The 15,533-nt window shown below is 40.3% G+C and overlaps 2 protein-coding genes across 2 annotated transcripts; both read left to right on the forward strand.

The window, feature by feature from the left end:
- LOC106086582 (serine proteinase stubble) lies at positions 1-8,140 on the forward strand. The gene is made up of 7 exons (XM_059368398.1): positions 1-956; positions 1,400-1,557; positions 5,071-5,599; positions 5,679-5,972; positions 6,063-6,274; positions 6,336-6,407; positions 7,897-8,140. Exons 1-7 carry the CDS (start codon positions 113-115, stop codon positions 8,029-8,031), a joined length of 2,244 nt encoding a protein of 747 aa, XP_059224381.1. The 5' UTR covers positions 1-112; the 3' UTR covers positions 8,032-8,140.
- Positions 8,141-8,819: 679 nt separating this feature from the next.
- Positions 8,820-12,620, forward strand: LOC131997566 (uncharacterized). The gene is made up of 2 exons (XM_059368406.1): positions 8,820-9,813; positions 12,463-12,620. Exons 1-2 carry the CDS (start codon positions 8,820-8,822, stop codon positions 12,618-12,620), a joined length of 1,152 nt encoding a protein of 383 aa, XP_059224389.1.
- The last annotated feature ends 2,913 nt before the right edge of the window (positions 12,621-15,533 follow it).

Here is a 15,533-nt window from a genome sequence, read left to right on the forward strand (position 1 = left end):
TCCGGTGGCCCCATTTCAAGGCTTAGTTCTATTGCAATCGTGAATCTTAACACTTGACAATCAACGGTCGTCCGGTACGCGAAACGCCGCTGGCCAAACACTCATTCACTAAATGGAGCTAGTTTTAAATTTCAGTGCTAAAATGTTATTCGATGATTTCTGTTTGAAAATTTATTTTTGGCCATTTCTAACCTATTTGGCTAATATTAAGGGCATATGCCCACTGTATCCGGGTCCAGTGTCGCCCACAGTGCCAATACCCACATATCAACCAACACCACCAACGCCCACACCTTTGGTTCCTTGTCCCGCCATGCCTTTGGTGTGTTTGCCAAATGGAGCTAGACCTATACCGTACTGTCCTTGCATAGATCCGCGTCAGCAAATGGGTGTTGCTGGCCAAGCCATAACAAATCAGGCATTGGTGAATCAACCGCAATCAGCTCAATTGCAACTACCAACAAATGAAGGCCAGCAGCAGCAACAACAACAACAGTATGCTTTGTCCCAACAACAGCAGTTTGCTATGCCTACTACAATGATGGGTCAATCTTTGTTACCCCAGCAGTCATTGAACAATCCCTCTGTGATACGTCAACCCTTGAATACCCCAGAGGCAGTGAGACCTTTGCCTAATCAATCCACAACTGATCAACTTTTGGCAAATCAGCAAACCACACATCAGGCTAATATGACTCCAGCAAACACATTACCACAGGCAACTTCCAATCAGACGCCTGCAGATCAACCCATGACCGGCGAACAATTGGCCATACTACAACAGCAAATGGCTCAACTGGATAAGCCCATGACCACTGAAGAGCTAGTGGAGCTATTGGATCAACACAGTCTAGAATTTAAAATGGCTGCCGCCTCTCAAAATCAGGGAGCCTCCGAAATGATGATTTTTTCCCATTTGCCCGATAACCAGCAGGGCAATAAAAAGCGCAAGAGGCGTCACCCTAAGGAACACTAAGCGCTGAAAAAATCAAAAATGCTGTCTATTCTAAATTAAAATATTTTTTTACCCTTTTTTATACATGAAAAAAAAAAATAAAACTAGTCTTTTCCCAGATGAAGAAAAAAAATTAATCTTTTTTAATAAATTCCAAAACAGATCAGTTCATCTTCATTGTTGGTAAACATCATCATCTCATCTTGCTCATCACCATCATCATTAATAAGAAAGGCCATTATGTATTTGCAATTGATCTCATTGATGGCCTCCCTAATGGCCGATCAGCCTTTCGAGGGGAATACGAGTCAGAAAATACATTTAACGACATATAAGCCCAAGATGATTGCTAAAACGAACAGTACTGGTGTGTCTTAAAATCATGGATTTATTTCTTTAAAAAAATTTAAAAAAAAACCTTTTTTTTTTTACATATCTTTACAGCCCATGATTGTTTCGACGCCCGTTTGCGGCCTGGTAGATGTGTTACTATGGCCAATTGTCCTGAAATACGCAACGAATTTTCCATGGCATTCCACTCTGCAGATTACCAATCTTTTTTAACCAATTCCATGTGCGGTTTTGATGGAAGCAATTTGTTGGTAAGTGGAGTAACCAAAAATGACAAAAGTTTACAAAAACCAATGCGTGTTGTGTTCAGCTGGACGGAATCTTATCTACTTTCCACCATTTGTAAAATTTTTTGCATAGTTGTTCTTTAGCAAGAGGAAATGGGAGGTCAAAAAAGAAAAGTCATGAAATTGTTGATATGGTTGATTTTTAAGAGCTATAGGAAAGTTTTTCAAAAAAAAAGCTTTAACACAGCTTCGGTAACACACATAGTCGTGTTCACCGAACTCGCCTCCCAATAAGTCCATTATTTCGCATGCTGTGTGGCATGCCATGCAAGTCAAGCTCCTGCATTTTGAGCAAAAGAAAGTTGGATATCATCTCACGGTAGCGCTCACCATTCGCATTATCTTTGAAGAAGTACGGTCCAATGATGCCACTAGCCCATAAACCGCACCAAACTGTGACTTTTTCTGGATGCATTGGTAGCTCTTGCAATGCTTTATATGGGAGCTATATCAAGTTATGGACCGATTCAAATTATTTATATAGAAGTTTATATAGAAGTTAAAGGTCATAGGAGAAGTGATGGTGCAAAATTTCAGCCAAATCGAATAACAATCACTCTCCCTGAAGCCTTGAGGAATAAATTAGGAAATCCGTTTATATGGCAGCTATATAAGCTTATGAACTGAACACTAGCATGGATGTTGAAAGTCATAACAGAAGTCTTTTTGAATTACGCTTTCTAGGGGCCCAAGGAGACAAATCAGGAGAACGTTTTATATAGTTTATCGTTATTTTGTTCATAGGCAGGATAAGTTCTAAGATGGGCTATATCGGAATATACCTTAATATAGCCTTCGCATAGACCGATCTCCCGATTTATAGTCATAGGCCCATAAAAGCCTCATTTATTGGCTGATTTGGCTGCAATTTGTTACAGTGAGTTGGGTTGGGACCCTTTGATCTCGAACCGAGTATGGTCCAGGTCGGCCTATATTTGGATGTAGCTGCCACATATACCGATCTCCCAGTTTAAGTTCATCATTTTACAACAAGCGCATTTATTTCACGATTCCCTTGAAATTTGGCAAGGAAATCGATGGACTTCCTTCTTCCTTCCTTCCTTCGGATCATACTTACATATAATCCCTTATAGACTGATCTCCCGTTTGAAGGTCTTTCACCTATAATTGAGGTATTCCCAATTTTGTTGAAATTTGGTGCAGTGACTTGTATTAGACCCCTACATGAATTTCCGCAATAGGATGCAAATCGGACCATAACTGTCATATAGACCCATCTACCGATTTACGGTCTGGAATCCATATAAGACCCATTTATTACCCGGTTTCATTGAAATTTGAAACAGCGAGTTGTGTTAGACACAACGACATCTGTACCTACAATATTTTGGTCCAGATCTGACCAAATGGTGCATTTTTCACCACACTTTGGCAAAATGTGGTTTAAGAAGTTACCACAGATATGGTGATTATCCAAATTTCAGACTGGCCGAAGTTAAACCGTTTTTATTATACCCTCCACCATAGGATGGGGGTATACCAATATCGGAGACCCAACAAAATATATGCAAACTGCAAAATTGCCCATGAACATTCATTCCTTTAAGGAACTGCGGCAAACTTCCCACAAATCAATGAGTGCTGTTCGATTCAATTTTAAACTCAATGATAAGGGACCTCCTTTTTATAGCCGACTCCGAACGGTGTGCCGCAGAGCGACACCTCTTTGGGGAGAAGTTTTTACATGGCAAAGTAACTCACAAATGTCGCCAGCATTAGGAGGGGGTAAGCTGTCAGGATTCGAACCAAGGCGTTCAGCGTCATAGGCGGACATGCTAACCTCTGCACTATGGTGGCCTACCAACAAAATATATAAATACATGTATTCTTGTATACCTGATTTAGCTCCCATATAAACCAATCGTCTGATTTGGCTCCTTGAGTCTCTAGAGGGCACAATTCTTGTCCGCTTTGGTTGAAATTTTGCACAATAACTTCTTCTTTGACATTCACCATACGTGCAGAGTATGGTTCATCATGGATCAATCTAAAAGCTGATATAGCTCCCATGTAAACCGAACTCCCGATTACACTTCTTGAGCCTCTATAGTGTAATTCTTAACTGATGTGGATAAAATTTTGCACGACGACTTTTGACCTTCAAGCTACGAGCCAAATATGGTCTGAATCTGTCCTTAAACTGATATAGCTCGCATATAAACTAATCTCCCGATTTTACATAACTCCTATAGGAGTACTCACTCTCAAATTTTGCACATTTTCTTCTATGGTCTCCATCATCCAAACCATGTAAGGCCTGAATTGGCCCATAACTTCATATATGTAGCTCCAGTAGCATAGCAAAACTTATCCATTATCCTTTAAAGAAATAATGGGCAAGGAGGTTGACAAATCCCTTTATGGTGGAGCGTATATGAGATTCGGCCCGACATAACTTAGCACACTTTTACTTAATTGTTATACCCTCCACCATAGGATGGGGGATTATTAACTTCGCCATTCCATTTTTAATACATTGAAAAATTGCTCTAAGACTCCATTAAGTGTATATATTCTTGATCGCCACGGCATTTTAAGTCGATGTAGCCATGTCCGTCCGTCTGTCCATTTGTCCGTCCGTCTGTCCATTTGTCCGTCCGTCCGTCTGTCTATAGAAAACACACTAACTTTCCAAGGGGTAAAGCTAGGTGCTCGAAATTTTGCACAACTACTTGTTATCAGTGCAGGTCGGTTGGGATTGTAAATGAGCCATATCGGTCCATGTTTTGATATAGCTACAATATAAACCGATCTTTTATCTTTACTTTTTGAGCCTCTAAACGGCGCAATTGTTATTCGATTTGACTGAACGAAGTGTTTTGTTTTGACTTCCAACAATTGTGTTAAGTATCGTCAAAACCGGTTCATAACCTAATAAAGCTGCCATATAATCGTTCTCGGATCTTGACTTCTTGAGCCTCTAGAGAGTGCATATATTATCCGATTTGGCATGAAGTATTTCATTTTGACTTCCAATAACTATGCCAAGTATGGTCGAAATCGGTTTATAACCTGATCTAGCTCCCATATGAAATGATCTCCCGATTATACTTCTTGAGTCCATAGAGGGCGCAATTTTTATCAGATTCGGCTGATATTTTATACAACAACTTTTCCTATGACCTTCAAAGTGTGTGCCAAATATGGTCTGAATATAGCTCCCATATAAACCAAGCTCTCGATATTATTTCTTAAGCCCCTATAGGGCGCAATTCTTATCTAACTTGGCTGACATGTTGCACAATGACTTCTACTATAATCTCCAACATCCGTATGGTCCGAAACGGTTCATAACCTGATATGGCTCTAATAGCATGGTAATTTTTATCCATTTTCCTATGTTTGCCTATAAAGAGCGTATATAAGACTCGGCCCGGCCAAACTTAGCACCCTTTTACTTGTTATATATAAGATTTCGTTTATATTTTTTATTTTTTCAATTTCCTCTCTCTTAAGATCTGTTGCCGAACACAGTCTACAATGTCATTTGTTCAGCCACTCTCGCAAGTATTCCAACCTGCCGTAGGATCTGCATCAACACAAACTGCTTCAGCACCCAACACTTTTCTCTTTGCTCCTCTGGGTGGCTATAATAGCGGAGGCCAAATGACACCAGCTCCAATGATAACACCAGCTCCAATGATAACACCAGCTCCCAATTTTGGAACACCTATCATTTGGAATACACCCATAAGTAATCCCAGCTCAACGAACATAAATCCATTTGTGTTTCAAACAAGCGGACAAACGGGACCAGTAGCACCTTCACCAACAGTGTTCCAACCATTGCCGGTAACAAGTCCAACACCTGGGGGAGTTATTTATCAACCTGTACCGCAACCGTTGACACCGTTCCCGCCGCCTATCTCCATGGCAACTACTACCACAACAACGAGTAGACCTCCATCGAGTGGAACGGATTACACTTGTGGCATTAGTCGAGTGAATACAAATCGCGTGGTGGGTGGAAGTGAAACTAGAAGGGGTGAGTGGTGATGTTTTTTTTTTTTTAAAAAATGCTTTGTGACATTTTATTTTTTGTTTTGTTTTTTTTTTTTTTCCAGGAGCCTATCCTTGGATGGCAGCCTTGGGCTATCGCGATGATTTCTCTCCCACCACCCTGAAGTTCTTGTGTGGTGGCAGTTTGATATCTTCCCGTTATGTGGTCTCCTCGGCTCATTGCATTAATTCCAATTTGGTGTTGATTCGTTTGGGCGCCCATGATCTTTCCAACTCAGCAGAGGCGAATGCCGTTGATTATGGCATAAGGCGTACTAAGCTACACGAATCATTTGATTTGAAAACGATTATTCATGATATAGCATTGATTGAACTGACACAAGTCGTTACAATGACCAGTAAGAAAATGACTTTATTGTCCACCAAATATCGATTTTTGACCCCTTATATGACATTTCAAAGTTTGATTTCCACCATTACTCTTTCAGATTTCATAACCCCCATTTGTTTGCCCGAAGCGGCCAGTTTTCTTACACAAGAGTTTGTTGGTATGAATCCATTTGTTGCCGGCTGGGGGACCATCAAACATCAGGGTCCAACCTCCAATGTTTTGATGGATGTTCAAGTGCCCATAGTTAGTCGTCAGACATGTGAGAGGAGTTACCAAAGTATATTCAATTTTGTGCAATTCAGTGATAAGGTCAGTATAGAGAGAATCTCTACAAAAAAATCTGTAATTATAGTCTTTATAACATTTGTAGGTGATCTGTGCTGGAAATTCCAATGTGGATGCCTGTCAAGGGGATTCCGGAGGTCCACTAATGTTGCCACAGGTAAATATCCATGTCACAAGCAGGTTATGAGGTTGAATCATTTTTCATGCGGAAAACTAGTTTTTATACCCTCCACCGTAGGATGGGGGTATACTAATTTCGTCATACTGTTTCTAACTCCTCGAAATATTCGTCTAAGACCCCATAAAAATATATATTGGGTTGCCCAAAAAGTAATTGCAGATTTTTCATATAGTCGGCGTTGACAAATTTTTTCACAGCTTGTGACTCTGTAATTGCATTCTTTCTTCTGTCAGTTATCAGCTGTTACTTTTAGCTTGCTTTAGAAAAAAAGTGTAAAAAAAGTATATTTGATTAAAGTTCATTCTAAGTTTTATTAAAAATGCATTTACTTTCTTTTAAAAAATCCGCAATTACTTTTTGGGCAACCCAATATATTCTTGATCCTGGCGAGACCATCAGAAAAAATTTTCAGCGGTGGTTTTCCCCTCCTAATGCTGGCAACATTTGTGAGGTACTATGCCATGTAAAAGTTCTCTCCAAAGAGGTGTCGCACTGCGGCACGCCGTTCGGACTCGGCTATAAAATGGAGGACCCTTATCATTGAGCTTGAACTTGAATCGGACTGCACTCATTGATATGTGAGAAGTTTGCCCCTGTTCCTTAGTGGAATGTTCATGGGCACAGTTTGTTTGTTATATATTCTTGATCGTCATGACCATCTGTCCGTCCGTCTGTCTGTCGAAAGCACGCTAACTTTCAAGGGAGTAAAGCTAGCCGCTTGTAATTTTGTACAAATACATCTTACTAGTGTAAGTCGGTTGGGATTGAAAATGGGTTATATCGGTCCATGTTTTGATATAGCTGCCATATAAACCGATCTTAGATCTTGACTTCTTGAGCCAGTATCCTATTTGGCAGAAATTTTGCATGGGGTGTTTTGGTTCAAATCAGTCTATAACCTGGTTCAAATCAGTCTATAACCTGATATAGCTGCCATATAAACCGATCCGGGGTCCTGAATTCTTTGCCTCTAGAGGGCGCATTTCTTATCCGATTTGGCTAAAATTTTGCATGACGTGTTTTGTTATGACTTCCAATAACTGTACCAAATATGGATCAAATCAGTCTATAGCCTGATATAGCTGCCATATAAACCGATCTGGGATGTTGACTTTTTGAGCCTCTAGAGGGCGCATTTATTATCCGATTTGGCTGATATTTTGTACAACGGCTTCTTCCATGACCAACATACCTGTAAAATATGGTCTAAATCGGTGTATAGCCTGATACAGCTCCCATATAAACCGATATCCCTATTTTACTTCTTGAGCCCCTAAAGGACGCAATTCTTGTTCGAATTGCCTGAAATTGTGCACAATGACTTCTTTATTTTCTTTAATCCTTTGTTACCGGGAAAAGAACTCGACAAATGCCATCTATGGGGGAGGGTATATAAGATTCGGCCCGGTCGAAGTTAGCACTCTTTTATTTGTTTTGTATTTAATATAAAATTTTTCTCTTTCAGATGGATGGCTCTACTTTCCGTTATTTTTTGATAGGTATCGTTTCTTATGGTTATGAGTGCGCTCGACCAGGTTTTCCCGGAGTTTATACGCGTGTTGCCTCTTATATGACCTGGATAAGACAAAATATGATTTGAAACTCTCAAACTATAAACTATATAGGAAAATTGTAAAATTTTTTAAAATATGTATGTATATTAAATTAAATATCGATTAACATTTTCTAAATCATCTCATTCAAATGCATATTCAGTGTAAATGTGATTTTTTATACGCATAGACAAAACCAAGAAACAATTCCAAAGTTATTTCTTGGTTTGCAATTTCTTTATTTAGTACTTTTGGACATAAAGGGTGATTTTCGTGTTTGTTTCACTGTCAATTATCTTCAGTTTGGTCTATAATTTAACCATGAATCGTCTTACAAACGAACAACGCTTGCAAATTATTGACTTTTATTATCTAAATGCGTTCTCTGTTAAGATAGTTCATCGCGCGCTTCTTTTTCAGCGACGAAATAAATTTTTGGCTCAATGGGTACGTAAAAAAGCAGAATTGCTGATTTTGGAGTGAAGATCAGCCAGAAGCATTGCAAGAGCTACCAATGCATCCAGAAAAAGTCACAGCTTGGGTCGGTTTATGGGATGGTGGCATCATTGGATCGTACTTCTTCAAAGAATCGTAGCATAACTGTGAATGGTGAGCACTACCGTGAGGTGAGCTATGTTAAAGCACAGCCCGCTTCAATTGACGCATCGGAACACAACATTGAAGCATTTATTCGTGAGACACCGGTCGAAATGTTTGAAAGAGTATGCCAAAATTGGACTAAGCGGATGGACCATTGAGGATACTTACTATCATTGAAGGTACTTTCAGTAATGTTAAACCGAAATAAATCATAAGGGGAAGTTTCTAGGTATCAATGCTACCGCATCAATGCTACCGCATCAATGCCACCGCATCAATGCTACCGCATCAATGCCACCGCATCAATGCTACCGCATCAATGCCACCGCATCAATGCCACCGCATCAATGCCACCGCATCAATGCTACCGCATCAATGCTACCGCATCAATGCTACCGCATCAATGCCACCGCATCAATGCTACCGCATCAATGCTACCGCATCAATGCTACCGCATCAATGCTACCGCATCAATGCTACCGCATCAATGCTACCGCATCAATGCTACCGCATCAATGCTACCGCATCAATGCTACCGCATCAATGCTACCGCATCAATGCTACCGCATCAATGCTACCGCATCAATGCTACCGCATCAATGCTACCGCATCAATGCTACCGCATCAATGCTACCGCATCAATGCTACCGCATCAATGCTACCGCATCAATGCTACCGCATCAATGCTACCGCATCAATGCTACCGCATCAATGCTACCGCATCAATGCTACCGCATCAATGCTACCGCATCAATGCTACCGCATCAATGCTACCGCATCAATGCTACCGCATCAATGCTACCGCATCAATGCTACCGCATCAATGCTACCGCATCAATGCTACCGCATCAATGCTACCGCATCAATGCTACCGCATCAATGCTACCGCATCAATGCTACCGCATCAATGCTACCGCATCAATGCTACCGCATCAATGCTACCGCATCAATGCTACCGCATCAATGCTACCGCATCAATGCTACCGCATCAATGCTACCGCATCAATGCTACCGCATCAATGCTACCGCATCAATGCTACCGCATCAATGCTACCGCATCAATGCTACCGCATCAATGCTACCGCATCAATGCTACCGCATCAATGCTACCGCATCAATGCTACCGCATCAATGCTACCGCATCAATGCTACCGAATCAATGCTACCGAATCAATGCTACCGCATCAATGCTACCGCATCAAAGCTACCGCATCAGTACTACCATCACGGTAGGCTTGGAATCTGTAGATCTACAATGATGGGTTAGCAAAGTGACACCTCAAGGAGGTGGTTGTACTGTCTCCTCTACTTTGGAATATAGCCGTTGCAAATTTGCCCATAAACTGTCCGTTTCAAGGTTAAGCTCAATGACAAGTAAAAGCGTTCTAAGTTCGACCAGGCCGGATCTTGGGTACCCACCACCATGAATTCCGCTAAAATGTACCTCTTATTAACAGAGTTTGTATTTGAATTATTTTGGTCTCAAGAAGTCATATCGGGTATCGGTATTAAGGGGAGCCTATATCACCATATGACCGATTCTGATAAAACTTGGCACTGATGTTGTAAGTCATAAGTTAGGGTTTTGGGGCAAATTTAATCCAAATCAGGTGAAAATTTAGGCTTCTAAGAGTTGAAGAAGTCAAATCAGAGGATCGGTTTATATGGGGGCTATATTTGTTTATAGACTGATTCGGATCATGATTGTCATGGATATTGGAAGTCATAACTCAAGTCATTGTTCCAAATTTCAGCCGAATAAGATCCAAATTTCAGCCAAATAGGATCAAATCCATGGATCGGTTTATGTGGGGGCTATATCTGTTTATAGACCGATTCTGATCGTACTTGGCACAGTTATTGAAAGTCATAACAGAACACCATATGCAAAGTTTCAGCCAAATCGGAGAAAAATTGTGGCTTCTTGATCGATTTAGACCGTACTTAGTAAAGTTGTTGGAAGTTAGAACACCACATGCAAAGTTTCAGCCAAATCGCACAATAATTGCGGCTTTCAGGGGTTCAAGAAGTCAAATCGGGAGATCGGTTTATATGGGATCAATATGCAAATCTAAACCGATATGGGCCATTTGGGCAATCCCCAATGACCTACATCAATATTAAGCATCTGTGCAAAATTTCAAGTAGCTAGCTTTACGCGTTCGACCTCCATCGTGATTTCGACAGACGGACGGCCATAGTTTGACTCAGAATGTCGAGACGATAAAGAATATATATACTTTATGGGATCCTAGATCAATATTTCGAGGTGTTACAAACGGAATGATTAGATTAGTATACCCCCATCCTATGGTGGTATATAACAGGACCTCCTTTTTATGACCGAGTCCGAACGGCGCATAGTGTTGCCTATTCATACATTCGTTGGACAAAAAGAGTTCGGGTTAACATAGAGCTCTAAAACTTTGCACAGAGGTATATTTGAGTATAATATAGAAAAATGTGGAGACCAAATACGTCTTTAACCTGATATAGCTACTATATAAACCGATCTCCCGCTTTAACTTCTTGAGGCTCCAAGGTCGCAATTATTATCCTATTTATCGGAAATTTTGCATGATGGCGTCTGTTAAGAGTCTCAACCACTACTACAAGCATCGTCCAAATCGATATGTAACCTGATATAGCTCCAACATAAACCGATCTCTAGATTTAACTTCTTGAGCTTCGCAGCTATTATCCTATTTGGCTGACATTTTTCACATGGTGCTTTGGTATTACTTCCGACAATTGTGTAAAGTATGGTCCGAATCGATTCTTTCTTGAGCTTCTTGAGAGCTCAATTCTTATCCGATTTGGCTGAAATTTTGCATATGTGGTTTTGGTATGACTTTCAATAACTGTTTAAAGTATGGTCTAAATCGGTTGATAACCTGTCATATACACCGATCTCCCAATTTGACTTTCTGAGCCTCTGGAGGGCGCAATTATTACTCGATTTGCCTGAAATTTTGGAGGTGGTATTTTTTATGACTTCTAACAACCAAGAAAGTATGGTCGCTTTTGGTCAATAACTTGATATAGCTCATGTTTATATGAAAATGTCATTCAATGAACTTGACAAATGCGATTCATGGTGGACGGTATACAAGTTTCGGCTCCGCCGAACTTGGCACGCTTTTACTTTTGGAGAACTTGTCTGAATTAGGGGATGAGAACATTCACAAGTTGTTGGGCTTTTAAAAGCGATCTGGATGGTTCAAAGGTGGGAAATAGAAGGCATCTTCCTTTCTTCTTCTGTTCCTGTGGTATCACAATGAACAAAAAGGTCTATGCGAGTCTGATGAAAGATTGCCACTTAAACAGAGGGATGGTTTGAATTTTCTTCCGTTTGAAAATTTCCAAAATTATAGGGAAATCCCTTCAAACAATACAAGGAAATATGTTTTATAAACTTAAGCAGTTGTCAATTAGGGCCGCCCCATTTGTTTTTTGTAAGATCTCAAATGCCTAGTCAAACTATTGAACTAATGTAGCAAAGTAATCTAAAATCAATGGGTTTTGCCATTTTCAAAAAAAAAAAAAAAAAAAAATTGATAGAAAATAAAAACAATATATATTTTGTAAATTAAATTCTCTTTGGAGGTACATAGAAAAAATATTAAGGTTAGATTAGGTTGAAGAAGAGAAGTTCTAACGTCTCATCATCTTCCCCACATGCTCTACATACGTTGTCACTTGCAGCTTTTTTTCTGTATTAAGCGCGCCTTTAGTCATATGTTTTTTTTTCATGTAAAGATACCGATAGCCGTACTGACCTTCTTCCCACTCTCCCTCAGTAATAGCCTCGTCTTTTCGCGATACGGATAACCCCATATGATGTTCTTTGTCTCTTCGACTGTTTAACTGTATCACAGTGGTAGGCGCCCACGTCTTTAACTCGAACTACTTCACCCTAATTGTTATAGCCCTAGTGGCAAACTTACCGCCCGTAATGATATTCACACTCGACGTACCGCCTGACGCATTCTGTGATTGGAAGGAAATCCGCCTGCAGGATCGTGATATGTCCTAAATAAAGACAACCAGACCAATTCTGCCCTCTATCTTTGATCCATCCTTATAGCATGAACTACCAGATGACAATACGAGAGAGTCAATCCAAGACTGTGGTAACAGAGTTTCGCACTTCGCGCTAAGTGTCGTCTCAGGTATCCTCTTCCAATTCATCCAGGTATGCTATCGCCGCCTTAATGACCTGCTCCAATCCTATGGTATGACCTGCTCCAATCCTTTATCCACTCTCCCATTATCATTATCAGTTTGACTATAGGGCGAACATCCGAACATCAATGCCCTGGTGGGCATGCTTTTCATGGCCCGCCTATGCTAATATAACATGTTTTTCAACTCTTCTTCTCCATCGCCGTTCAGACCCCTAGAGATAGCACCGTCGAATGCCATATTCAAGACCCTTTCCGCCTTCAGCATAGCTAATTGGGACACCTACCACTTCTATCATCGTCTGCACAGCAGGCGTGTTAAAATCCCCCTTCAGTCAGGTTCCTTGGGTTCAACCCAAGTTTTCGACTTGTTCCTTTGCATATGGCTCATCCAGCCCATAAGGACCCGGGGCACACGAGGATGGCCTAAGGATTAGATCAGTATATCGGTCCTTACATTGGTAAAAGCGCATTAATGTGTAAATCTTGACATGCAAAGATTCTTCTATACTTCCCGTACAGGGCGGTCTTCTTCAACTTCCCTTTAACGCAAGCATAGATATATGTATATAAGTCCATTTCATATGTTCAAAGATTAATGTTTCTATGAGTTACAGCCGGATTGACTAAGTTTGTTTACTTCGGTAGAGATTAGAATAACTTGTTTTGCAAAAATTTTGTCAGTGTACAGAAATAGCTTTTCGAAGCTACACTGTTTAACAAATCTTTGATAACAGTTCAAAAATCAACAAAACTATATATATTTTTTTTATATTTTTATACCCACCACCATAGGATGGCGGTCATTCCATTTGTAACCCCTCGCAATATTGATCTAGGACCCCATTAAGTATATATATTCTTGATCGTCTCGACATTCTGAGTCGAACTAGCCCTGTCCGTCCGTCCGAGTGTCGAAATCACGATAGTGGAACGCGTAAAGCTAGCCGCTTGAAATTTCGCACAGATACTTAATATTGATGTAGGTCCTTGGGGATTGGAAATGGTCCATATCGGTTCAGATTTGGGTATAGCTCCCATATAAACCGATCTCCCGATTTGACTTCTTGAGCCTCTGGAAGTCGCAATTTTTACCCAATTTGGCTGAAATTTTGCATGAAGTGTTTTGTTATGACTTTCAAAAACTGCGCTTCCTATGGTTGATAACGGTTCATTAACCTGATATAGCTGCCAAATAAACCGATATTGGATCTTGACTTCTTATGCCTCTAGAGGGAGCAATTCTTATCCGATTTGGCTGAAATTTTGCATGAGATATTTTGTTATTACTTCCAACAATTGTGCTAAGTATGGTTCAAATCGGTACATAACCGGATATAGCTGCCATATAAACCGATCTGGGGTATTGACTTCTAGAGCCACTAGAGAGACTAGGGACTATAACTTGGTATAGCTCCACTAGCATAACAATTCCTCTCCATTATTTTTTGTTTGCTTAAAAAGGGATACCGCGCAAGGAACTCGACAAATGCGATCCATTGTGGAGGGTATATAAGATTCGACCCGGCCGAATATAGCATGCTCTCACTTGTTTTTCATATTCACTTTTAAATTGAGTTTTATAGCTGAAAATAAACAATGTTGTAAATAAAAGTAGCGGAGTAGTGTTTTTTAGGATATACTACAATTTATTGGTAAAAAAAAACTTATAGAAGAAGTCTTAAGGCGTATATGGAAATTCTGTAGTTCAGTGTTTTTACGAGAGATTTAAAGTCTCTAAAATATGCATACATGTCATTTTTGTTCAGATGCACTGATAGTGATAGTCTCATTCACTGGTCATCATTTTTCAGTATTTTACAAAATTAAATAAAAAACACTAGATGATAATAAATTCAAATGAATCATTGTTAAATGTATATTAGGCTGTACCGAGATGATTGTCTTGTAGCAGTATATTGAAGGTTCCAATACATAACAGAAATAAGCAAAAACAAGCGAAGTTCGGCCGGGCCGAACTTTAGATACCCACCACCTTGGGTATATATCTTAACCGCTTTATCCAAATATATACCAAGGGGGGCATATTGAACGCGGATGTATTGTAGAAGGACCCAACACAGCTCACTGTGCCAAAATTCACCAAAATTGGGTAATTTAGCCCAAGTGCTAAAATTGGGAGATCGGTATATAAGACAGCTATATTCAAATATAAACCGTTCGGAATCATATAGGGCTCGGATCTCGAAAAGCCTTACATAGGTCACTGTGCCAAATTTCAGCGAAATCCGATAATAAATGCGCCTTTTATGGGCCCAGGACCCTAAATCGGGAGATCGGTCTATAAGGCTGCTAAATCCAAATATGGAAAGATCTAGGCCATGCTGAACACGATTATCGAAGAGTCCAACACACCTCCCTCTGCCAAATTACAGCGAAATCAGATAATAAATGCGCCTTTCATGGAGTCAAGACCTTAAATCGGGAGATCGGTAACTACATCCAAATATAGTATGGAGCATTCCACTATCCGCAACCTGAGGACACGCCCGGTAGCTCACAGTTAAGCTTCTCGTGACAGCAATGAACACCCACCACCATAGGATGGGGGTATACTAATCTAGTCATTCCCTAATCCAGGCAACCCCATAAAGTATATATATTCTGGATCGTCGCGACACTCTGAGTTTAACTAGCCACGTCCGTTCATCCGTCCGTCTGTAGAAATCACGATAGCGGTTGAACGCGTAAAGCTAACCGCTTAAAATTTTGCACAGATACTTACTATTGATGTAGATCATCGG

The sequence above is a fragment of the Stomoxys calcitrans genome, chromosome 1 (genome assembly GCF_963082655.1).
Source record: "Stomoxys calcitrans chromosome 1, idStoCalc2.1, whole genome shotgun sequence".
NCBI classification, from domain to species: Eukaryota; Metazoa; Arthropoda; class Insecta; order Diptera; family Muscidae; genus Stomoxys; species Stomoxys calcitrans.

Bases quoted from the DNA above. Each gene is read 5' to 3' on its own strand.
- LOC106086582 (XM_059368398.1), top strand. From the start codon at position 113: ATGGAGCTAGTTTTAAATTTCAGTGCTAAAATGTTATTCGATGATTTC. The intron at 957-1,399 runs GTCACCCTAAGG...ATATCTTTACAG, and splicing joins CAATAAAAAGCGCAAGAGGC to CCCATGATTGTTTCGACGCC. The intron at 1,558-5,070 runs GTAAGTGGAGTA...CTCTCTCTTAAG, and splicing joins TTGATGGAAGCAATTTGTTG to ATCTGTTGCCGAACACAGTC.
- LOC131997566 (XM_059368406.1), top strand. From the start codon at position 8,820: ATGCTACCGCATCAATGCTACCGCATCAATGCCACCGCATCAATGCTA. The intron at 9,814-12,462 runs GTAGGCTTGGAA...ACTGTATCACAG, and splicing joins GCATCAGTACTACCATCACG to TGGTAGGCGCCCACGTCTTT.